General features: G+C 38.4%; 1 protein-coding gene across 1 annotated transcript in view; it reads left to right on the top strand.

Annotated features, from left to right (window-relative positions):
- Positions 1 to 26,975, top strand: part of LOC311232037 (beta-galactoside-binding lectin-like) — a 61,082-nt gene that overhangs the window by 32,609 nt on the left and 1,498 nt on the right. Inside the window, exons 2-3 of the mRNA XM_084318705.1 lie at positions 20,512 to 20,585; positions 23,292 to 23,463. Coding sequence (XP_084174831.1) covers positions 20,536 to 20,585; positions 23,292 to 23,463 — 222 coding nt within the window. The 5' untranslated portion in view covers positions 20,512 to 20,535. The remainder of the gene's footprint in view (positions 1 to 20,511; positions 20,586 to 23,291; positions 23,464 to 26,975) is intronic.

The following is a 26,975-nucleotide window of genomic DNA, read 5'->3' as shown; positions in this document are numbered from 1 at the left end:
TAGATAGTGCATTCGACCTGAGCTAACGTTAGCTACCTAGCTATCGTTACTGTTTAAACAAAATTACCCAGTCAACTATTCACTTTTAGTAGGCATTGTCTAACGGTATTTAGCCGGCTAGCTACTGATAGCTCCGGATATCAACAAATGCCCCAGGAAGTCTAGTAGTCCATGTTGATATCTCCGTTAGCTTGCGTTAGCTTGCGTTAGCTGACGTTAGTTCACAGTTCAAAACGAAATGTCCGATTGAACTAAATAGTTGTCTTAACGTCATCTAGCTGGCTAGCAGTAGCTACAGATAGCTCCTGATATCAATGTCTTATAACATTGATTGAATGCGTATTCGAGCTGAGGGCTTGCTGAATGTGACAGTAGTAACGTTATACCATACCAATAGGGCCCAGCTGCAGCGCCGGAGAATCCTTTTTGGAGCTGGAGGCTACTAGAGTACACAGACAGTGGCGCGGTTTGCAGATAGCGAGCATTTTGACTTGTTGCGTGGTGGCGATGTCTCGCAGATAATACAAGTACAAGTCTAATTATATAATATATATATTTTATATAAAAAAAAAATTATATAAAATAATTTTTAATTTCTTTTTAATCAAAAACGATCGGGATCGGTATCGGCCGATATGGCTCACGACGATCGGTGATCGGTATCGGTGGCAAAAAACGTGATCGGGGCATCCCTACTTTCGTGTTTTTTGTTTTTTTTATTTAGATCCCCATGTGGGGTATCATTGGAAAGCCACACTCATTGGCTACAACGATCCACAATCATTTTCGAGATCGGGTCTAGATTGACGGAACTACTGCAGCCTGAGTCGGGAGTGGTATTTTGCGCAATACAGTGTACTTTGCACAAGCCTTAAATACCGGCATGTAACTCGAGAACCGCTGAGTGGATTTTGTCGGATTTTGTCATTATCGACAGGCAACAAATAAGCCTTCGATTCAATATATATATTGTATTACAAAATATGCACACCCGAGCCACTACGGGTCGCCAAAGTGCCGGATGCAAAAAATCCAAAAAAATTCCCATATGAGGGACGTTGCAGCTTAAATTAATGATTTAAAATGAAATCATAATGAAAATCATTTGGTTTATTAGACTTGGGGAGGAAGGTTCCGACATCGATTTTGCCCCATTGAAGATCAAAACCAGAGCAAAACAAGTATTACAGCCAAACCGTATTGTGTAGGTTCATAATATTATTTTTTTCTTTTTTACTTTTTCTCCTGTTTTTCTGTATTTTCTCCCATCACAATTTAGTCATTATGCCAATTCCCCCCTCCCCTTCCTGGTCGTTGCGCGCATGTGCCCCCCACTGGTCGGTCTAGGGAGCCCTGAAGTCTATCAGATGCTTCCTCCGATACATAGGAGACAGCCAGCAGCCTCTTTTCACCTGACAGCGCGGACTCTTATTGGTGAAGTGTAACACGTGGGAGGTCACACTACCTTCACCATTTCCCTCCCTCGCTGTGCAGGCGCCCTGACCGACCTGTAGGAGTCGCTGTTTATTATTAACCACCCACCGGCTTCCCTCCCGCTGACCCTGCCAATTGAGCCAGTATGACGGCCGGCTAAGCCGGAGGCACCGCTGACAGCCGGAATCGATACCAGCATATCTTGCGGTGGTGACGAGCGCTTAGTCCGCTGCGCCACCGAACCGCCCAAGGTTCACACTCTTTGATGGAGGTATATATTATTTAATTATTGTACTTACAACCAATAAAGGTAGGCCTACATGTTTTAACCTAATCTTTGAGAGAATGTGTTTTATATTGAAATCTTTACCGTTTCCATGGTAACTGGTTTTACTGTTGATTTTTTATATGTCAAGTTCTAGTGTTTCACATCATGTAGTTATAGTTTCTAGCAGGCTTAGAAAAGAAAACATCACAGATCACAAAACGCATACCTCGTCAGGTACACCCATCTCTACATATTTTGCAGCTAACTGACTGTTACCTTTTGTAAAGGCTGGGAATTTAAACTCTGCACACAACATGCTGTCACTTTCCTGTATGTCAACCTGCATCAGCTAAGACAAAATGTCCCCTGGCAACAAATTGTCAAGAGAACCACTGTTCTGTGTTATATGATAGATCTCTGACTGTGCTTTTTGCTGGAAAACATTTGGGCGTGTGCTTTCAGATTGGATGGTTTCTCTGTGAAAATCTCAATTAATGAATGAAAACTTTATTTAACAGATTGCAGAATGGGTACAATACAGTACGGCTCAATACACACAATTGTTAAGGGGATGCAGACCTGAGAAAGACGTTTGTCTTGTTTCCATCAGGGTCCCCCATTTTCAATTCATATAGACATTTATGACATACACAACATACATGACATTTATGGCATAGGGACATATAGGTATTTAGTACTGATACATTTGTGACATAAACGGTATTCAAATATACAGTACTGTTACCCCTAGATCCTGACAGAGTATATACATATGATGGGGAGGGGACTGTACATTAGGAGGGGGTGGGTGGGTGGGAGAGAGATATACATACGGCGGGGAGGATGCGGTGGGGAGGAGACTGTCTATTAGGAGGTGGTGGGGGTTTTGGGCATTTACGGTGGCCAGTTTCGAATTGCAGCCTCCCGTAGGTGCTCTTTAAGAGCGGTTTTGAATGTGGGTAGGGATTCACATTCCTTTACAGCTTTGGGTAGGGCGTTCCACATTGATGTGGCATAATTGCGAAACGTATTTAGTCCCTTGTTTGAGCCGAATCTGGGTTTAACATGATTTGTTGAGCTTCCTCTGGTGTTGTGGTCGTGGTATTCACTGACCTTTGGGAAGTATTTTGACATGTACATGGGTACCTTAGTCGTATAGTGTATCTTGTAGACCAGGCCCATTGCAAGTTGCTGTACTCTGTCGTCTACTCTAAGCCATCCTAGGTTGTCAAAGTGGGTAGGGGTGAGGTGGGTTCTGGGGGTAAGGTCAAGTAGTAGTCTGACCAGTTTGTTTTGTGATGTTTGTAATTTTGTTTTAAGCGCCTTTGAGGTGCTTTGGTACCATGAGGTGCACGCATAGTCGTAGTACCCTTGAATGAGTGCTCCTGCCAGAGTCTTCAGGGTATTCTTGTTTACCAGAGAGGAGATCCGGTACAAGAATCTAGTTCGTTGGTTGACTTTTTTTATTACATTGGATGCCATTTTGTCACAGGTCCAAAGGCCTCCACATCTGGCCATTCAATCGAAAGTCTCAGGTTTGCATATAGAAATTACACAATTACATTGAATGTTCTGCACACATGTGGTCTGGACTAAAAACAATCACAGACTACAAAGGGAAACTTAACAGTTCTGTAGAGGTGTCTGCTTCCCTCCCAGAGGAGCTTAACACCTTCTGCACACCCCACACAAGTGTATGTGTCTTCTCTCTCCCTGTGTATTATTATATCTCTCCCTCTGTCTCTTCTCTCTCTGCACTTAAAACACATATTGATTGTTTCATTTCGAATCCATTCTGGTGGTGTGTAGAGCCAAAATAATGAAAGACTATGTCCTCCCTGTCCGGCAGATCAGACCATTATCTTTATCTGCTATGACCCCTGAATTTCTTTAAGGAGATTCATAAATAGCTTACCTTAAAAACATCCCATTGACCATAACTCATTATTTTACACTTACTGCACTTTGAGTGCCCTCTGTTGGCAAATTCAAGAGTTGTTCATCTTTCCCATATGTAGAAGGGTGGATTATCCCTACTTTATGAGAGTAGATGTGCACTGTCACCAGGTAGTGGGAGGCTGGGAGCACAGCCGATCTGGGTCCGGCTGAGTCCCCGACTGCAGTGTAGGTGTATTAGGCCTGCCGTGTTTTATGAATGAAGTAGATTTTCATTTAATCGCCTTTGGGGACATGAGGTTATTATAGGATGATGCACGTCTGGTCTATTCTCCTGGTCACAATTCACTGAATTGAAAATGGGGGACCCTGATGTAAACAAGACAAAAGTCTTCTGGTCTGCATCCCCTTAACAATTGTGTGTATTTAGCCGTACTGTATTGTACCCATTCTGCAATCTGTTAAATAAAGTTTTCATTCATTCATTCTCCTCCCGATGTGTTTGTTCAACTCATGTCTCTGCGACCAGCCGCTCTATTGGAGATAGGATCACATTGTGTCATGTTTTGCTAGAGGGTGTATATGTTTATTATTCCGAATAGATCTACACAGGCTTATAGCCTATAATACGTGACATTTGAAGCAGGCACCACTGCTGTTGTAATTGTCTGGTAATAGCTGTTTCGAGTGTTTATTATTTGGTTGTTGTCGCAGACTCACTGCATATTCAATTTGCGGCTCGTATGGTACTTCCTTCCTATACCCAGTTAAATCTGTCTTCATATCTCATGCCCCAAAGGCTATTAAATTAAAATCGACTTCATTCATAAAACACGGCAGGCCTGTGTGTGACTATAGTACTTGTTGTCAGCGATGGGATTGTCTTCTTTATAGATAAATAAGCCATTGTTGTTGTAGAGCCGCCCGTGTTGTTGTGATGATGCATCCTAGAGCAAGACTCGCTATAAATGTTTCAAAGTGTAACTCAACTGAATAAGACCGTATAGCCTGCTGTCTAACTAACAACAAGGCTATATTGCTCCATTCAGTGTTTATTATAATAACCTATTTGAGCTCATCATCACCGACCAGGGAACCCACACTGTGGCCGGATAATAATAAACAATAGCGCGCAGACACAGCCGCTGCTCATAGCGAGGGGGGCGTACGGCCGTACGCGCGTAGGTCAGTGGCCAATCAGAGCGCAAAACGGGAAGCCGGAAACACAAATGCGTTGGTAAAAGCATACACGCGTCCCCGCCGCGTTATTTCTAAACCTAGCCGCATTTCTGGCAAGACGCTCTCTGATTGGCCGACGCCTGTTTCTACACTGGTTAAGCTTAGGCACTCTTTCGAAGTTGGTTAAGGTTAGAGTTTGTCTTAGAGCATGGCGATAAAACGCCAGGTAGTTTGCAGGCTGTTCGACGTGGAAATGGGCAAAGACACAGCTTGCGAGAGTAACACCCCTGCACAAAAAGGGCAGTAAATTAGACCCAGGCAACTACCGCCCTGTTTCTATCCTTACCTCCATCTCGAAAGTCATGGAAGAATTTGTATACGAACAGGTCGAAAAGTACCTCGCGAAAAAAAATCTAATCTACGAATTCCAATCTGGCTTCAGAACATCCCACTCCACTGACTCATGCCTTCTCTATTTAAACGACCACATCAAACAAGAGGTGGACGCGGGCAAATACTGCGGCATGGTCATGCTGGACCTACAAAAGGCCTTCGACACTGTCAATCACACCATTCTGTTTGACAAGCTAAAAGCAATTGGTTTTGATAGTCTATCAGTGAGCTGGATGCAATCCTACCTGGAGGGGAGAGAACAGATGGTGGAGGTAAACGGTACCCTATCCCCCCCCTCACAGTGAGCTGTGGTGTTCCACAAGGAAGCATACTAGGACCGCTACTGTTCCTATTTTATGCAAATGACATGTCGTCAGCTTGTGACTGCAACTTGTTCCTGTTTGCGGACGACTCAGCCCTGCTGGTCTCTGACAAGAACAAGTTACAGGTTGAAAAAACCCTCAGCTCGGAACTAGGCAAAATCTGCATATGGCTCGCCGATAACAAACTATCATTACACATGGGCAAAACAGAGTCCATTCTCTTTGGTTCAAATAACAAACTCAGCCAGACCGACGGCTTCTCAGTTACAGTGGGTGACAATATTGTCACAAGGAAAGAAGAAATTACCTACCTAGAGGCAAATCTTTCCTGTGACAAAATGGCATCCAATGTAATAAAAAAAGTCAACCAACGAACTCGATTCTTGTACCGGATCTCCTCACTGGTAAACAAGAATACCCTGAAGACTCTGACAGTCAAACAGTTACAATAAAACATACCAACACATTTGTTATGTATAGAAAAAAAGTGTTATTCCCATAGCAGGAGTCGAACCCGCGTCTCCCTGATGAAAGCAGGGCATCATTACCGCTAGACCATATGGGATTTGCATATGGTATACTGTACAGAACCTGTATACACTCTGACAGGGCTCCGGGGGTCAGATATTTATCTTTCTGTACAAGTTTTTTAAGTGAAATATATTAGTAGGACTCTTTTTACAGCATTCTATATAAGACTTGTAGATATATAAGAACATGTTATAGAACATAAGACATGTTTTGATATTATAAAATATTATAAAAACAAAATATAATCGCTCCACTATACCCCTGGATTCACTATACACTGAAATAAGAATAAAAAATAAGACATGTCGACAATGTAGCTATCAACCAGGCCATCACTGAAACAATATGAATTGTTTTTGCTAGTCTATGCATATTGCAGGGAACTTTCGCAGAGTACATTTCGCAGAGTACATTTCACAGAGTAAATTTTACTCAGAGTACATTTGGATAATTGAATGTGAATAATACATTCCTATCTCTAACTTCACAAGTCTGTTCAGAGTACATTTGGATAATTGAATGTGAATGATACATTCCTATCTGTGAACACTAAAATCACGGTAAAACCTAACATTGCATTATTTTCATGGTTATAATGAATAAAATACATCTTTAAGATATTTCATGCTAAATGGTTCTTAAAAATGAATTTCCTTCAATCATCGGGACAAAAATCAAACAACCTCGCCGGTAATTATTTTGAATTGAATTATGAATTATAATATTGTATCAACAACTTTCATACATGTTAGCCATACTATACACTAACTATGTTGACTGAATTACATTTTATTTACCTTAGAACCATCATCTTTGAGTTGATTGAATATTTCCTATCGTGTGTGATTTAATGCATATCCATAATATTGAGAGCATAAAACTCTGGGGGGCTAAAAAACTAGACGTTGCAAAGTAATTCATACATGAGTTGTATAATGTAGCTTAGATCAGGTTAAAGAAAATACATTTGGGGCTTGATATTACTAAACTTCTAAAAAATACATTTGTATTGAAGCATTTTGTTTTTATACCTTATCATTATGCAAACAGGTAAAAAAAACTATGTTGACATGTCTGTTTTAAGTGCATCAGTCAGTTTCATGGTTTTAGATGTTTTATAATTTATGTTTATTCAACCAATAAACATCAAATTCAGAATTCACTAGGATTGTGTTCTCATGTTTTTTTACATTTAGCTAAAATATAAATACACACTGTAGTAGATACACTGTTTTAGAACAATGTTGTTTGCAAATAGTCTGTTTTACTTATGTAACACGTTAGAGTTGAAATTCATGCATGACAATTGGTAAACCTTAGTCATTTGAGATCATAAATCCCCTCTTTTAGCTAGACCTGATCAAAATGACAGATAAAAACATAACCAAACACCTAAAAAATACACCAAAAGCAGATTGATAAAAATGTATACAGGCAAGCGAGCCTAATCACTGAAATTACAACATCAAACTGTTTGTCTTACAAAATAGGGATGTGTCATGGGGGTGATATATCTCAACCCTTGACTAAAATAGCATTATCCTTCTGACTATTGATTAAATCTACTAAAAATCGACCTGTTTCATGATTTTAGATGTCTATAATTTATGTTTATCCTAGGACCATGCTACAAATCTTCAACACAGTTGGCTGAAAGGTGACTGAAAAGGTGACTGAAAACTGGATTGATGCAAGTTACATGAACATGTCTGTTTGAGGAAACAAAATAATGTATTAAACTATTACACTATTACACACTATTACACTATTGCATTATTACACATTTGCACAATATTACACTATATAACACTATTACATACTAGGACTACCCTATGACAATATTACACTATTACACACTATGTCCCTATACACTATTAAACACTAGCACACTTAGATAAGATAAACCTTATCCCTGTGGGACATTTCTATTAATTTTTTCAAATAATTATTATTCCTCTATTTAAATCTGGGGACAAACACAGTTTTACCAACTACAGACCAGTGTCTTTGCTTTCACAATTTTTCAAGATTCTTGATTCATGATTCTTAGATTCTTAGATTCTGAGTGAGAGTCAGTATGGATTCAGGGCAAATCGATCAACAGCCTTAGCCTTAATGAATATATATGAAGAAATAACCACAACCGTAGATGAAAGGAATTACACAATAGGAATAGGAAATACACTTAAAAAAGCATTTGATACGATTGATCATCACATTTTAATTTCTAAATTACAAACATGCAGTGTGAGAGGGGTGGCGATTAACTGGTTAAGTGGCTATCTTGAAAATAGACAACAATATGTTTTCAGGTGACAATTATATAATTGCCTATTGTCTACATTAGCTACAAATACACTGTATTTGTAATACACTGTTTAGAACAATACTATTTGGAAATATTATGGCTGTATTACTAGTGTGTAACATATTAGAAGTGCATTCTTGCCTGACAATTGGTAGACCTTTTTTACCATGTATTCATTTGCGATCATTGACCCCTCTTTTAGCTAGATGGTCAAAATGACAGCAACAGCAAAGACCTAAAAATACACATTTTCTGAACATTACATTTGAGGTGGAGCCAACTATATTGAATGTGTTGTCCCTCAAGGTTCGGTCCTGGGGCCCATACTTTTTATTTTATATATATTAATGATATATGTGAAGTGTCAAACATATTGCAATTTGTTTTATTTGCTGTCGATACAAATGTCTGTATTCCAAATTACAAATGAAATGTGTAAACTTAAGATATGGTTTAATAACAATAAGCTATCCCTAAATTTGGAAAAACGAAATGTATGATATTTACTAATCGAAAGAAGGACAATGTGGCATTATGTATTGACAAAGGAATCCAAGGATTATGTTGGATGAGAAAATGACATGGAAGCCACATATAATGTACATAAAAAAATAAGGTAGCCAAGAGTGTTTTGTTTTGAACAAGGCAAAGAATGTGTTTGATTATAATTCTATGCGAATATTATATTGTTCACTCATCCTACCATATTTGAGTTACTGTGTGGAAGTGTGGGGTAACACGTATGAAAGCAACATAAAGCCCTTATTTATATTACAGAAGAGAGCAGTAAGAATAGTTCACAATGTAGATTCAAGAGAACATACCAATGAATTATGTATTAAATCCAAACTATTGAAACTTAAAGAGTTAGCTGTAATACAGACTTTATTAGTTTTGTTTAGAGTAAATGCAGAGTATTACAAGCAAATATACAGAGGTTGTTTGGTCCCTAATCTTTCACACCTCCTTGCAGCACCCAGATCCTTTCACACCCAGATCCTCAAAAAGATAGATATTTACAGCACTTTATATTTTCGCCCCAACTCTAATCTATCATGTCTTTAACTTTTATACCTAATCATATATTGATTGATTGATTGAAAAGTTTATTAACAGATTGGAGAATGGGTACAGTTTCAAAGTTTTTTTATTTTGAATAAGGCCTTTTCCCCACACTCTGTGCTATTTCAGGTTACTGTGACATTAAAAGAGGGGTTAGATGTGCATGTTGGTAAGGGAAGTTGACCTGAAAATGCAGGCTTAGCATTGCTACAGTGTATGGACATTCAGGCCTTGAAGTGATCTATATCCAAAATAAGTCTTAATTAAAGATGGTTGAAACAGTTAAAACAGCTTGGACAGATATTTTCAGGACTGTTTTCACAAACAGTGTTGTATTTGTAAATCTGCTATGTCCTAAATGTCTGGATGTATTGAAAAAAGGGGGACTCTGATGTAAACAAGACATAAGTTTTTCTATGATCTGTAGCCTTTTAATTTTAGTTTTATGAAATAAGAAAATAAGAATTACCACCCAAACTGTCAATTAGTTGGTATTACTTTTACATTTAGTCAATTAGTTGACGTTTTTATCCAAATTATAATTATATTTTATAAAAATATATTCATCAAAGTGTAGGTTAGTTTATAGGACATATGCCTGTTTATGGGGAAATCTTTTAAAATATGTGTGAAAACATTGTGTGAACTAAAAAATATCCTATGAGTATAATGTTGTACATTACTTGTACATGTTACAAAGATATAAACCATTTGTATGATGACTGTAAATGTGTGTTGAGTTTACATTTTTTACTCCAAGTATGCATGTGCCCTAATCTTCACGCCTCATGCTGTGTTTTAGCACCTAAGAGAGCCCTGTTCACACCCCCGATCAGAGACACACACCTCACAGACACACATAGATCTTTTCTGTACTTTATATTTTCAGCCCAACTCTTTTAATAATAACTCTAAAATAATTAATGTGTATAATATAAAACACCTGTATTAACGAAATATTCAAACCCTAGACCCTTGCATGCTAATGTAATGGTGCACTTTTAATTTTTTACATTTGTAATTTTCTTTTTGCTTAAACACAAGTGTATAAAGATTATGTCTTTATCCATGAAACTAATATACATACATACGTTTGTAATTTGGAATACAAAAAAATGTATTTTACATTTATTTAGACTTTTGCTTAAACACATTAGACACATTACATTTGTAATTTGGAATACACTTATCTAAAGATTGTGACATTTGGCATCTGGCATTAAGAAAACACACACAGACACCTTGGGGGCCGTTTTTCTACAGAAACGGGAAGTCGCAGAGTCATAAATCTGCTTTTGGCAGATGGTTTTGAGTCATCTCATTGGCCGTAGTCTTTCACCAGCCTCGTATGACATCTACGGGGTTTGTCACCATCAGAATTTTCAGAGAAGCTGCAGTTAGACAGAGGGAGAAATATTCAGTCTACTGAGAGACATTTGAGAGAACACACAGCCTACAGAGTGGAGACACACACCAACAGCAAACAGACAGAGAGAGGGTATTTCTTAAGATACAAACATCATTTGGAAGAAAATGCACTTTCTGAAGATACACTCACCATTTGAAATAAATGCACTTTCTGAAGATACACTCACCATTTGAAATAAATGCACTTTCTGAAGATACACTCACCATTTGAAATAAATGCACTTTCTGAAGATACACAAATTCTTAAGACTTTGGAATACACATAATGTATTCAACCTTGTAAAACTTAATTGTGATGATATATTCTGAAAACGTTTGGAAATACAGAAATACATATTCTGTAAAAACATGGAATACACTCTTTTTGAAAAAAAATAAAATAAAAAAAAAACTCCTCCCCTTCCGAAAACCGGATGACCCGCCCTCAAAACCGGATGTCCCGCCTCCTTACATCCTAGACCAATCAGAGAAGCCCTAGGGGGGTCATAAATCATCTCAAAAAGGGGGCGTGGCTACAATCCATCAAACTTTGATATATGCCCTTATAAGGTATGACATACACATAAGTCCCGCCCCCTTAAACCTCTCGGCCAATCAGAACGCTCCAAATGAAATGTGTAAACTTAAGATATGGTTTAATAACAATAAGCTATCCCTAAATTTGGAAAAACGAAATGTATGATATTTACTAATCGAAAGAAGGACAATGTGGCATTATGTATTGACAAAGGAATCCAAGGATTATGTTGGATGAGAAAATGACATGGAAGCCACATATAATGTACATAAAAAAATAAGGTAGCCAAGAGTGTTTTGTTTTGAACAAGGCAAAGAATGTGTTTGATTATAATTCTATGCGAATATTATATTGTTCACTCATCCTACCATATTTGAGTTACTGTGTGGAAGTGTGGGGTAACACGTATGAAAGCAACATAAAGCCCTTATTTATATTACAGAAGAGAGCAGTAAGAATAGTTCACAATGTAGATTCAAGAGAACATACCAATGAATTATGTATTAAATCCAAACTATTGAAACTTAAAGAGTTAGCTGTAATACAGACTTTATTAGTTTTGTTTAGAGTAAATGCAGAGTATTACAAGCAAATATACAGAGGTTGTTTGGTCCCTAATCTTTCACACCTCCTTGCAGCACCCAGATCCTTTCACACCCAGATCCTCAAAAAGATAGATATTTACAGCACTTTATATTTTCGCCCCAACTCTAATCTATCATGTCTTTAACTTTTATACCTAATCATATATTGATTGATTGATTGAAAAGTTTATTAACAGATTGGAGAATGGGTACAGTTTCAAAGTTTTTTTATTTTGAATAAGGCCTTTTCCCCACACTCTGTGCTATTTCAGGTTACTGTGACATTAAAAGAGGGGTTAGATGTGCATGTTGGTAAGGGAAGTTGACCTGAAAATGCAGGCTTAGCATTGCTACAGTGTATGGACATTCAGGCCTTGAAGTGATCTATATCCAAAATAAGTCTTAATTAAAGATGGTTGAAACAGTTAAAACAGCTTGGACAGATATTTTCAGGACTGTTTTCACAAACAGTGTTGTATTTGTAAATCTGCTATGTCCTAAATGTCTGGATGTATTGGAAAAAAGGGGGACTCTGATGTAAACAAGACATAAGTTTTTCTATGATCTGTAGCCTTTTAATTTTAGTTTTACGAAATAAGAAAATAAGAATTACCACCCAAACTGTCAATTAGTTGGTATTACTTTTACATTTAGTCAATTAGTTGACGTTTTTATCCAAATTATAATTATATTTTATAAAAATATATTCATCAAAGTGTAGGTTCGTTTATAGGACATATGCCTGTTTATGGGGAAATCTTTTAAAATATGTGTGAAAACATTGTGTGAACTAAAAAATATCCTATGAGTATAATGTTGTACATTACTTGTACATGTTACAAAGATATAAACCATTTGTATGATGACTGTAAATGTGTGTTGAGTTTACATTTTTTACTCCAAGTATGCATGTGCCCTAATCTTCACGCCTCATGCTGTGTTTTAGCACCTAAGAGAGCCCTGTTCACACCCCCGATCAGAGACACACACCTCACAGACACACATAGATCTTTTCTGTACTTTATATTTTCAGCCCAACTCTTTTAATAATAACTCTAAAATAATTAATGTGTATAATATAAAACACCTGTATTAACGAAATATTCAAACCCTAGACCCTTGCATGCTAATGTAATGGTGCACTTTTAATTTTTTACATTTGTAATTTTCTTTTTGCTTAAACACAAGTGTATAAAGATTATGTCTTTATCCATGAAACTAATATACATACATACATTTGTAATTTGGAATACAAAAAAATGTATTTTACATTTATTTAGACTTTTGCTTAAACACATTAGACACATTACATTTGTAATTTGGAATACACTTATCTAAAGATTGTGACATTTGGCATCTGGCATTAAGAAAACACACACAGACACCTTGGGGGCCCCCTTAAACCTCTCGGCCAATCAGAACGCTCCAAATGAAATGTGTAAACTTAAGATATGGTTTAATAACAATAAGCTATCCCTAAATTTGGAAAAACGAAATGTATGATATTTACTAATCGAAAGAAGGACAATGTGGCATTATGTATTGACAAAGGAATCCAAGGATTATGTTGGATGAGAAAATGACATGGAAGCCACATATAATGTACATAAAAAAATAAGGTAGCCAAGAGTGTTTTGTTTTGAACAAGGCAAAGAATGTGTTTGATTATAATTCTATGCGAATATTATATTGTTCACTCATCCTACCATATTTGAGTTACTGTGTGGAAGTGTGGGGTAACACGTATGAAAGCAACATAAAGCCCTTATTTATATTACAGAAGAGAGCAGTAAGAATAGTTCACAATGTAGATTCAAGAGAACATACCAATGAATTATGTATTAAATCCAAACTATTGAAACTTAAAGAGTTAGCTGTAATACAGACTTTATTAGTTTTGTTTAGAGTAAATGCAGAGTATTACAAGCAAATATACAGAGGTTGTTTGGTCCCTAATCTTTCACACCTCCTTGCAGCACCCAGATCCTTTCACACCCAGATCCTCAAAAAGATAGATATTTACAGCACTTTATATTTTCGCCCCAACTCTAATCTATCATGTCTTTAACTTTTATACCTAATCATATATTGATTGATTGATTGAAAAGTTTATTAACAGATTGGAGAATGGGTACAGTTTCAAAGTTTTTTTATTTTGAATAAGGCCTTTTCCCCACACTCTGTGCTATTTCAGGTTACTGTGACATTAAAAGAGGGGTTAGATGTGCATGTTGGTAAGGGAAGTTGACCTGAAAATGCAGGCTTAGCATTGCTACAGTGTATGGACATTCAGGCCTTGAAGTGATCTATATCCAAAATAAGTCTTAATTAAAGATGGTTGAAACAGTTAAAACAGCTTGGACAGATATTTTCAGGACTGTTTTCACAAACAGTGTTGTATTTGTAAATCTGCTATGTCCTAAATGTCTGGATGTATTGAAAAAAGGGGGACTCTGATGTAAACAAGACATAAGTTTTTCTATGATCTGTAGCCTTTTAATTTTAGTTTTACGAAATAAGAAAATAAGAATTACCACCCAAACTGTCAATTAGTTGGTATTACTTTTACATTTAGTCAATTAGTTGACGTTTTTATCCAAATTATAATTATATTTTATAAAAATATATTCATCAAAGTGTAGGTTAGTTTATAGGACATATGCCTGTTTATGGGGAAATCTTTTAAAATATGTGTGAAAACATTGTGTGAACTAAAAAATATCCTATGAGTATAATGTTGTACATTACTTGTACATGTTACAAAGATATAAACCATTTGTATGATGACTGTAAATGTGTGTTGAGTTTACATTTTTTACTCCAAGTATGCATGTGCCCTAATCTTCACGCCTCATGCTGTGTTTTAGCACCTAAGAGAGCCCTGTTCACACCCCCGATCAGAGACACACACCTCACAGACACACATAGATCTTTTCTGTACTTTATATTTTCAGCCCAACTCTTTTAATAATAACTCTAAAATAATTAATGTGTATAATATAAAACACCTGTATTAACGAAATATTCAAACCCTAGACCCTTGCATGCTAATGTAATGGTGCACTTTTAATTTTTTACATTTGTAATTTTCTTTTTGCTTAAACACAAGTGTATAAAGATTATGTCTTTATCCATGAAACTAATATACATACATACATTTGTAATTTGGAATACAAAAAAATGTATTTTACATTTATTTAGACTTTTGCTTAAACACATTAGACACATTACATTTGTAATTTGGAATACACTTATCTAAAGATTGTGACATTTGGCATCTGGCATTAAGAAAACACACACAGACACCTTGGGGGCCGTTTTTCTACAGAAACGGGAAGTCGCAGAGTCATAAATCTGCTTTTGGCAGATGGTTTTGAGTCATCTCATTGGCCGTAGTCTTTCACCAGCCTCGTATGACATCTACGGGGTTTGTCACCATCAGAATTTTCAGAGAAGCTGCAGTTAGACAGAGGGAGAAATATTCAGTCTACTGAGAGACATTTGAGAGAACACACAGCCTACAGAGTGGAGACACACACCAACAGCAAACAGACAGAGAGAGGGTATTTCTTAAGATACAAACATCATTTGGAAGAAAATGCACTTTCTGAAGATACACTCACCATTTGAAATAAATGCACTTTCTGAAGATACACTCACCATTTGAAATAAATGCACTTTCTGAAGATACACTCACCATTTGAAATAAATGCACTTTCTGAAGATACACAAATTCTTAAGACTTTGGAATACACATAATGTATTCAACCTTGTAAAACTTAATTGTGATGATATATTCTGAAAACGTTTGGAAATACAGAAATACATATTCTGTAAAAACATGGAATACACTCTTTTTGAAAAAAAATAAAATAAAAAAAAAACTCCTCCCCTTCCGAAAACCGGATGACCCGCCCTCAAAACCGGATGTCCCGCCTCCTTACATCCTAGACCAATCAGAGAAGCCCTAGGGGGGGTCATAAATCATCTCAAAAAGGGGGCGTGGCTACAATCCATCAAACTTTGATATATGCCCTTATAAGGTATGACATACACATAAGTCCCGCCCCCTTAAACCTCTCGGCCAATCAGAACGCTCCAAATTCCACATCCTACTTCTCTCTCTGCTGCTACCTTTTATTTCACAACCCGTTTCCGATTGGTTGCCTCCTGGCCACAGTGTCACGGCCGCTCACAGTATATAAGCTACACAAGCAGCTGCACTGCTCTCTCCCACTGAGCCGTCTCCCACTGAAGAAAGCCAAGATGGTAAGTGGAATAGATTCAAGATTTCAAGAGATGTATTCGCCACACACATACAGACACGGGACATGTAGTGAAATGAAGGTGGCCATGCCCCGCCTTGATTTGTGCAAAAAATACAAATAATAAAATTGAATAATAAAATTGAATAGATAATAAAATAGACATGATAAAAAGGCATAAGAATAAAATACAATACAATGCTAAGCTTAAGAAATAAAGGTAATATATACAAATATCCAGTTATGTTTTTTAAAGTGACCTTTTTTGTAGTGTGTGGGGTGTGTGAGAGAGTGCAAGTGAGGACGTGTGGTGTGTGCGTGTGTGCGTGCGTACGTGCGTGTGTGTGTGTGTGTGTGTGTGTGTGTGTGTGTGTGTGTGTGTGTGTGTGTGTGTGTGTGTGTGTGTGTGTGTGTGTGTGTGTGTGTGTGTGTGTGTGTGTGTGTGTGTGTGTGTGTGTGTGTGTGTGTGTGTGTGTGTGTGTGTGTGTGTGTGTGTGTGTGTGTGTGTGTGTGTGTGTGTGTGTGTGTGTGTGTGTGTGTGTGTGCGTGTGTGTTCATGTGTGTGTTCATGTGTGCTTGTGTGTGTGGAGAGATCAGTGTTCACTGTTCAGTGTTTTGAATACACTTCATTCACAGAAGGTCATGGGTTCTCGATGCTGAAAGAGGTTCAACTGCATGTCTGTTTTAGAGCGGGAATAACAGCATGTGTGTGTTGCACAGGAATCCAACACAAATCGAACGAGCTAATTCACACTTGTGACGGAACACATGATGCATACATCTATGATGTTTCTACCCTCTTCAAACAATAATCTTCATACACATTTTATATTTACAGATTAGTGTACTAGTATTGATTGATTGATTGAAAATTGTATTAACAGATTGCAGAATGGGTACAGTACAGTACAGCTCAATACAGGGGATGCAGACCAGAGAAAGACTTTCGTCTTGTTTACATCAGGGTCCCCCATTTTCAATTCATCATAACATATGACACACACGACATACAGATAGACAGTACTGCTACATCTATACATTTATGACATACCAGATTTACAAATACAGTACTGGTTGTGATACGAGAAGAGTCTAAAAAAAGAGAGTATATACATTTGACGAAGAAACTGTACATTGGAGGAGGTTGGTAGGTATGGAGGAGGTTGATAGGGCATACTTAAATGATGTGGCAGCTCTGTCTAACAGAATATCACACACTTTGTTGAAACCCCAAATGAATGTCACATTATTCGTTGCGTGAGGCTCTGCCTGCCTGGTCAATAATAAACCAATATTGATCTGACATGATATTGTAACAGGAAGTGGACTCGGGTAGGGGTTTCCATGGGTGTGGTACAGGGTATAGGACTAGCGGTACTGTTATTATCACGGGGTGTCTGGAACATTGACCCCCATCATAACGAGGACATTTACTTTATGAATTGATAAAATTATTGCAACCGTTTGAGAGTAAGCACACACACACACGCACACATGCACAAACACACAACACATACAAAGAGGATGATAAAGATCCTGAAAGTCAAGTGGGCGTCTATTTATGGTTTTACAGTGTCCCCATTGCAAACACGAATCAAAGGTCAAATGTAGCTCTTTCCTGTTTCAGAGCTTTTACAACCTCTGATTCTCTGCCCTACCCTGGTAGATGATCTACTTAGCTAAGATGACTTTTCCGATGTATGTAGCCTACATTGTCAGCATGGTGCACATTGCCTGATATGATGCTTAAATCAGTCTGACTGTAAGTCACTTTGTTTCACATGAAGATGAATGTAGTATGCTAATCCCAGGGGTGTAAACGCTGGGTTTAATGTAACCGTGATTGTATGTGCGCAGTTGCACTGTTCGGCCACACACAACCGGGGATTTGCTACACTGCAACCGCGGTCTTTTGAAACCGGTGGCCAGGGTGGAGTTGTGCGGTTTTGCAGTTGCGTGTGGGCATAGCAACCGAGGTTATTCCCAGTGTTTACAGCAGAGCTGTCGCAATTATTCCCCATGTTCACGGCAGACCGCGGGGTAGAGATTAGAGCAGAGCCAACTACACCAGTGTTTACAGCAGAGCTGTCCCAAGTAGCGTTATATGAAAATGATTGTAACAAACTTTTGTTCAAAACGTATCGTCTGTGTTGAAGAGTGTTGTGATCGACTGATGTCTGTTGACGCTCAGAGTAAACATGTAGCTGCAGCTAAACTAAACTCATGTGTTGTCAAGTTATTGTTATAAGGAACCCAGTCCAGACTGCATCCTCATAACAATTGTTTGTATTGAGCCGTATTGTATTGTACCCATTCTGCAATGTGTTAAATAACGTTTGCATCCATTCATTATACTAGCGTTAACGTTACATTATTACGTTAGCATTTAAGCTATATACTATACATAGAGAATGCCATTGACATTAGCATGTGTAGCTAACAACACCGGAGATCTTTTTTGTGAGACTAAACTATCCGCTCTTGGTGGTAAATTGTGTTGCTGATGGTTTTGTTTCATCAACAAAATGAGAGGCAGAACACAGTGAATGTATCCGTTTGTTTATTGCAGTTTCTTTCTTTGCTGAAAATATATGTTCCGTTGGCAAAATGATCAATAGGGTCCAGCTGTGCTTCTAAACGGGAAGTTTACTTCTTCTTCTTCAGTAAATTAATGGCAGATCGCGACCCAACGGGAAGTTTAGTGAGCGTTCAGTCTTTTCTGATTGGTTGAAATGGCCTTCATGTCTGAACAACATCGCCGCCTACTGCTTTGGCATTGTATTACATTGTACTGAATGTATCGGTTGCTGGGTTCCAGCTCTGCCTGTGAGTACGCAGTTATACACGGTTGTCCACCTGTGTTCACCGTGTGGACGGAGTTTTATTTTTTCAAACTTCGGTCATATTAAATTCAAACTCTCGTGTGGACAGGGCCCCCGGTACTTTGTTACAATACTTAAGTACTGTTTTCTGGGATTTGTACTTTACCCGAGTATTATTAGGTTTGTATACTTGTACTTTTACTCAATTACATTTCAGAGAGAAAAAAACATACTTTTTACTCCTTACATTTAAAATGCAGACCTGCAAAGTACAAAGTACAAATCTCGCAGGACCAACCATTTAAATTAATATATTTGTTTCTCTGGCCGAACTAACGTTATCGTTATTAATCCTGCAACCGCACTTTATTTAAAAACAGCCAATCAAATCCCCATCAATGGAAAATGAATCTGCCCATACCCATCATGCCATGCTGATTGGTCCTTGTGCAAGACTAGAAAGCGGGAATCTTTGATTAAACACCTGCTATCAGAAGAATATAGACAGTCAGAAAAAACATTTTTACTTGTACTTTTTAGTACATTTAAAAGTAGAAACTTTTAGACTTTTACTCAAGTGTGTTTTTAGTTTTTTAACTATCACAAATACAGAAACACGTGTGCCACTGATGCTCGACTTCTCTGTTGACCATCTTTATTAACATCCCTCTTATCTGTGTACATTACAGTACATTACAGGTCTGTCCCGGGATCTCTAAAACCTCTTTGTCCCCACAGTTGGCAAACATGTATGTTGTTGGATGCCTGGCAACTGACAGCTCTGGCCTGACCAACATTTGAGTAGCTCTTCTAAAACTGTCCTTCAATTTCAGTGTCAGGAAAAGCGAAAATCTAATGAGGGTTTATCAGTTTATGAAATAGTCGTGAATTGAGATGGATTATCCATCCATCCACCTACCCATCCATCTACCCGTCCGTCTGTCCGTCTAGCCATTCATTGATCTGTCTTTCTGTTCATCTAGCCATTCATCGATCTGTCTGTCTGTCCATCTAGCCATTCATCGATCTGTCTGTCTGTCCATCTAGCCATTCATCAACCTGTCTGTCCATCTAGCCATTCATCTATCTGTCTGTCTGTCCATCTAGCCAATTATTGATCTGTCTGTCTGTCCATCTAGCCATTCATCGATTTGTCTCTGTCCATCTAGCCATTCATTGATCTGTCTTTCTGTCCATCTAGCCATTCATCGATCTGTCTGTCTGTCCATCAAGCCATTCATCGACCTGTCTGTCCATCTAGCCATTCATCGATCTGTCTGTCTGTCCATCTAGCCATTCATTGATCTGTCTGTCCATCTAGCCATTCATCGATTTGTCTCTGTCCATCTAGCCATTCATCAATCTGTCTGTCTGTCCATATAGCCATTCATTGATCTGTCTGTCCATCTAGCCATTCATCGATTTGTCTCTGTCCATCTAGCCATTCATCAATCTGTCTGTCCCAATTCACATAGAATCTGCTGTTGTCTCCCACTTACAGAAGGTGACCAACTTGTCTTTAAAGATGGGCCAGAAGTTCAAGATCTGGGTCAAGCCCAGTGATGACAGCTCTACGTAAGTCCTCTTGTGTTTTGGACCTATTGGCGGAGAAGTCTAAGAAGTTAGTTAGTCTTCCACTCAGATGGATGGTGCTGTTCACCACACAGGCAGAAAGAGTGCTGCCTCAAGCGCCCTGAGCTAGCAGTGATCAATCTTACTCACCAGCACTTCCAGATGCTGTAATAATAATAATAATAATAATAATAATAATAATAATAATAATAATAATAATAATAATAATAATAATAATAATAATAATAATAATAATAATAATAATAAACTTTATTTGTATAGCACCTTTCATACAGAAACTGCAGCTCAAAGTGCTTCACAACAGAAAAAGACAGGCATAAAATGAGCACATAAAGTGCAGACATATGAAATCACAGTTTTTCACATTAGGATCTATCTAACATCCCACCAGGCCACCTTGTTTATGGTTTGATTCAGTTTTAAATAGACAATAATAAAAAGAATAAGATAGAATAGACAGAGTAAAATAGTGCAATAGTGCAGTGCAATAAGTAGTAGAATAGAATAGACATGAAATGAGCACATAAAGTGCAGACATATAGACGTTTTTTTCAGTAATTTTTTTTTACAGTGCAATAAAATAGTTCTGGATTACTGTTTAACAGTATCCACAGTTTAAAACCTGACAGTCTTCTCTCCTGTTTGATACCCACCCTTGACCCTTCGAAAGACAATGTGCAATGACTTGGAATTTAAAATATCACATAGGCCTATATAAATAATAATACAAATAAATAAATAAATAAATATAAAATATAAATAAATAAATATAAAAAAAATAACATCTTTTCATTCCATTTGGGCTGTGGGGGGTGCTTAATGTCTGAAGGAGTCGACTGAAGGCTCCTTGTCCTCTGCTAAAGCATGCAATTGGTCCACTGATGGATACATCTTGATATTTCTCTACTCTAGTGTGTTCATTAGATGGGTGAAATCCTCTTTCAGTGCCTTCAGTGTTTTCTTAGGCAGTTAGCCTCGCTGGTATGCGCGCCATTAGTGTTAGCCACGCTTCTAGGCTTATTTGCTTTTGGAAAGAATGATATAAAAAATGTTTAAATTTTTTTTTTTATATATTTTCTTTGTTTTGTAATTTTTTATGCATTCGACTAAGAGGTTGGCAGTCGACTACGGCTCCTTTCGATCGATTAGTCGGGGTCAGCCCTAATAGTAACAGCACTCTCCTACCACCACAGAGACTGGTAGCAGTACTTGTGTGTGTGTCTTGGATGGGGATCTAGTAGGGATTGATGTGTGGGGTGTTTTGGGGGACTGACTGTTCCGGGGGGGTTCACATGCCTTCGAGCGGTATATACTTATTTTATGCCATTATTAAGTCTGCACGTTTACATTGCACTACTTTTAATGTCTTTTATACCTATTCTTATGTCTGCAATCTATGCATTGTTTTTTATTCTGTCAATCTGTGTGCTGATTTTATGCCTATGTTCATTTTATACTATATAGATAGTTATTAATATTTATTATTGTTATATTGTAGAAATGTGTGCATTGAAATGTCTGTAAAGTCTCAACGACATTGAAAATGAGGGTGACCTCAATTGTCTTTTCGAGAATAAATAAAGGTTGATGATGATGACTTATGACTTGGTCAGACATTCCAACGAACACAATGGCGGGCTTTTATAAAGCTGCCATGAAGTCAAATTTTTGGTTTATTTTCTCCAAGAGTACACAATGTTGCACAAAGCATTACCTTATAACCGTTACCATTCTAACCAACTCGTTAGCGCAGCTGAGCTAGTATAACATCCTGAGATACGTCAAGGATATTATAAAGTGACCTGATTCAGTGTGATCCAAGATGGTGGAATAAAGCATGGGTTCTCAAACTTTTTTATACCACGACCCTATTTCATTTAGGTTTTCTTTTGGCGACCCCACACTTAGCGGAATTTGAACATGGAATTAAGGAATATCAAAATAAAAGCACACGTTGAACTTGATCATGCATATTTATTAGAGACATTGTATTACAGCACTATGTTATCAATACACATTTATAAAACTAGGCATATTTAGCCAAAATATAATAAAAATACATAAAAGAAATATATATATATATACTGTATATATATAGATCTTTATTAAAAAAAATTACTTGCCAATGCAAGAGAGAGAGAGAGAGAGAGAGAGAGAGACAGAGACTATCATTACACATGACGCAAGAGAGAGAAGAGAGAGAGAGAGAGAGAGAGAGAGAGAGAGAGACTTCACTACGACTCTAAAACGGGTTACACTGCCGAATTCTACCCGCATTTGGCGGGTGTTAATGTCAAGCCCTGGTTGCAAGGGTTCAATTAGACTCGCCCTCATCTGAGAGTGTGTAGTTGTGAGTTTTAGATATCAGAACCAGTACTGTATTTAATCATTAAGGAGATGTTGGTGTATCATCAATCAATCATTATCTCAAAAAAAAAAAAAAAAAGGTCTAACCCTAACTAACCTTACTGCCATGCACTTGTCCTCCTAATAAACTAACCTACACTCAACACTTTGATGAACATTGTTACTCAGCTGATAGAGTTGTGCCCTTCCTGATGACTTGTCGTACAAAACTTGTAAGTCGCTTTGGATAAAAGCGTCAGCTAAAAAATTACTAAAAATGTAAATGTATCATCTTTATCCACTCTTTTCTCCCCTCGCTCTCTTCCTCTGACTCCACCGTAGCTTTGCCATCAACGTCGGGCATGACTCGGACAACATCGCGTTGCACTTCAACCCCCGCTTTGACCACGGCGGCGACTCCAACATCATCGTCTGTAACCACTTCTCCGGAGGGCACTGGGGCGACGAGCAGCGGGACTCAAGCTTCCCTTTCTCTCGGGGCGATGAAAGCAAGGTGTGTGTGTGTGAGTGAGTGAGTGAGTGAGTGAGTGAGTGAATGAATGAATGAATGAAAACTTTATTTTTTTGTATCCACTTTTTCTCCTCTTTTTCTATTTTCTTCTCCCATCCCAATTCCACTGTGCCAATTCTTCCCTCCCCCTGTCTTGAACGTTGCTCGCATATGCCCCCCACTGGCCGGTTGTAGGGAGGATATAAGCCTTGCATCACGTGTCCCCTCCGCGTCTATTTTTTTACCAACGGATTTCCATTTCCGCGTTCACGTTCTGCGATCTGATTGGCCACTGACGTTTCTGGTCATGTGACATGTGTGCCCAATCGTGTGACACCTGTGTCTTTGCCCATTTCCGCCTCGAACGGTATGCAAACGACCTAACGCCTAGTTTATCACTGGTTAAGCTTAGGCGACTCTTTCGAAGTTGGTTAAGGTTAGAGTTTGGAATCAGGGCTGGTGTTCTATCGCCCTGCTCTAAGACAAACTCTAACCTTAACCAACTTCGAAAGAGTGCCTAAGCTTAACCAGTGAAAGAAACAGGCGTCACACGATTGGCCGCACATGTCACACGACCAGAAACGTCAGTGGCCAATCAGTTCGCAGAACGCGCACGCGGAACTGGAAATCCGTTGGTAAAAGTATTGACCCGTCCCCTCCGATACACGAGGAGGCAGCCTGTCACATCTTTTCACCTGCCAGCGCGGACTCTCATTGGCGAGGTGTAACGTGTGGGAGGCTCACACTGCCCCCGCCATTTCCTGTCTCTGCTGTGCAGGCGTCCCCCAACCGACCTGTAGGAGTCGCTGTCCACAACGTCCAGATTACCACCCCATCGACTTCCACCTGCTAACTCTGCCAATTGAGTTAGTATGACGGCTGGCCCAAGCCGGAGGCAACGCCGACAGCCGGAGTCGAACCCGGTGTCTCTTGCGTTGGTGACGAGCGCAATGTCCGCTGCGCCACTCAGCCGCCCGGAATGAAAACTTTATTGAACAGATTGCAGAATGGGTACAATACAGTACGGCTCAATACACACAATTGTTAACACATTAACTGCCACTCAGTTTGCCCCTCTCATGCCCATCTCTGTCACCACTGTAAGCCTATGGAGATGTTCACCTTCTTTGCAGGGCTATAACTCTTTAAATTGTATTGCTAAATTGACATTACTATGGCCCATTCAACATCGATTATCTATCGTTCAGGATGTAGGAACGTTATACTTTTTCATTCAAACATTCATACGAAAATACCTTCTAGAATATAAGTATGTTCTTATCGTTTTCTGCAGTAATTCCTAGAACGCTAGTTATAGGCCTAAACGCATATCGATTGCCGTTTATTGCCGATACACGCTATATTAAAAAATTCAACTAAATACGATCCTAAACGTTATGACTCATCATGCGCGGATGAACGGGGGGGGGGGGTCGTTTATAATTCCGTGATCGTCAGTAAATGCTTTATGTAGTATGGGTTGATTTATTGATCAGATGGTTTGTAAATAAAGAAATGTACAATCGCCTTGAAAATAACGTTACTGTCCTCTTACCGTTCGCCGATGAGACTGGAGGAAAAAAGATCCCACTTATTTGACGTCGATCGACTAGATCCATTTCCGGTTTGTATGGCGCAATAAACGCCCCAAATCATATCGATTATTGAGTTATGGCAGCGATCCATATACACGGATGTGTGTCTAGAGTCCCGCAACGATATGTGACTGCCGGACGGATTTCCCAGATGCACCGAGATCACCAGATCCATTTCCGGTTGTAACTCGCCCGATCATCCACCAGGCGGCGGTATTGAAGCGTTGCACTGTTGTGCAGGCTCCCACTGTATCAGCAGAGGCTGGGTGGCGGAATTATGAATACCATGGCGAAAAAATGAAATATGATCTCAATAACGTTGTACAGCGTGGTTTGCCAGAATTAGCATGGACATCAAACACGTCGTACGCCGTTTATGGCGGTGGATGTGTTAAGGGGATGCAGACCAGAGAAAGACGTTTGTCTTGTTTACATCAGGGTCCCCCATTTTCAATTCATAGTGACATTTATGACATACACAACATACATGACATCATGACATTTATGGCATAGGGACATACATGACATTCAGGTAAGTAGCACTGTTACATTTGTGACATATACGATATGCAAATATACATTACTGTTACCCATAGATCCTAACAGAGAATACGGTGGGGAGGAGACTGTCTGTTAGGAGGGGGTGGGGGGGTGTGAGGGTCATGTGTCTACATAGATGTGGACATGGTGTTGATTATCTGAAATGTTTTGTACTCTGCTTGTCTATGATAATTACACTGTAAAAAACTGAGCGTCATCTGGTCAATTTTTAAACTATCAGCTAATTTTATTCAACCAAAACTGTAAAATGCAATTCATAAATGGTTCAAATTCATTTAATTCGGCTCAATTCGATTTCAAAAAAGCACATCGTCTTTTTTATTATGTATATAGGTTACTAATAATAATTTAATAAATATGAATTAACCCCAATCCCAGTTTTTACACTGTATAGTGAGACAATTTAGTTGCTAAGATACACGTTTCGTGATGCAGGGAGGTGGGTTACTGCGCAGGACTGAATACTCTGTTGATCTCTGTCTTCTTTTTTATTTACTCATTTATTTATTTAGATACAATAGTATCGGAAAGATAATTTGTTACAACAATATGCCACATGGGTTTTTACTTTCATTTCAGGAATAAAAGATGTATTCCTGTATTTGTTTGGTGTATTTGTTTATACAATATTAGTTGCAGTCTGCACTGTCTTATACTGCAGTGTATTTGGTGATCCCCCCCCCCCCCCCCCCTCTTTTCATTATTTTGGCATCCCACGATTTATTAGTATATCACAACCCCTTGTGATGTTGCCACTCCCTGGTTTCCTGGTTGCTGAAAGAGTTTACTTTTGAGATGGACACAGTCTTAAAGGGGCACTTCACTAAAAGACAATGAATGCTGGTTTATTTTGCACATAATCTCACACACATCCAAAAACGAAACAGTTTTGCACACATTCATTTCGTTTGACAGTTATTGGGATTAAATGAGTTTGGATATGGCCACCAGTGATGTCATCCTGGGATATTGAATCCTTGTGTTGTGCTAATTACAGCTCAATTAAATGATAAGGTAGCAGCCCCTATAATACAAGGTATTGCTATTTTTTCATCATCATTTCATTAATTCATTCAAGATTCATTAAATCAATGTCCCCGATGACATCACTGGTAGCCACATTCAAGCTCATTTTAAGTGCTGTAATTAATTAAATTGAATGTCCCTGGCCATATTCAAGCTACTTTTTTAGAGTTTTTGGATGCGTGTGAGATTATGTGCAAAATAAATCTGCATTGTGTTTTGGTGAAGTGCCCCTTAACTCAATGGACGCCAAGGGGGCGCTGTTTACCTTCTGGTTAGAACGCCAGCACTGTAATGCAATGGGGAGAATGCCGTGTTTTGCGAGTGCTAAAACTA

This window comes from Notolepis coatsorum (genome assembly GCF_963971535.1).
Source record: "Notolepis coatsorum genome assembly, chromosome: 7".
NCBI classification, from domain to species: domain Eukaryota; kingdom Metazoa; phylum Chordata; class Actinopteri; order Aulopiformes; family Paralepididae; genus Notolepis; species Notolepis coatsorum.
The sequence above is the reverse complement of the archived record's forward strand: the minus strand, read 5'-3'. Positions and strand labels throughout refer to the sequence as shown.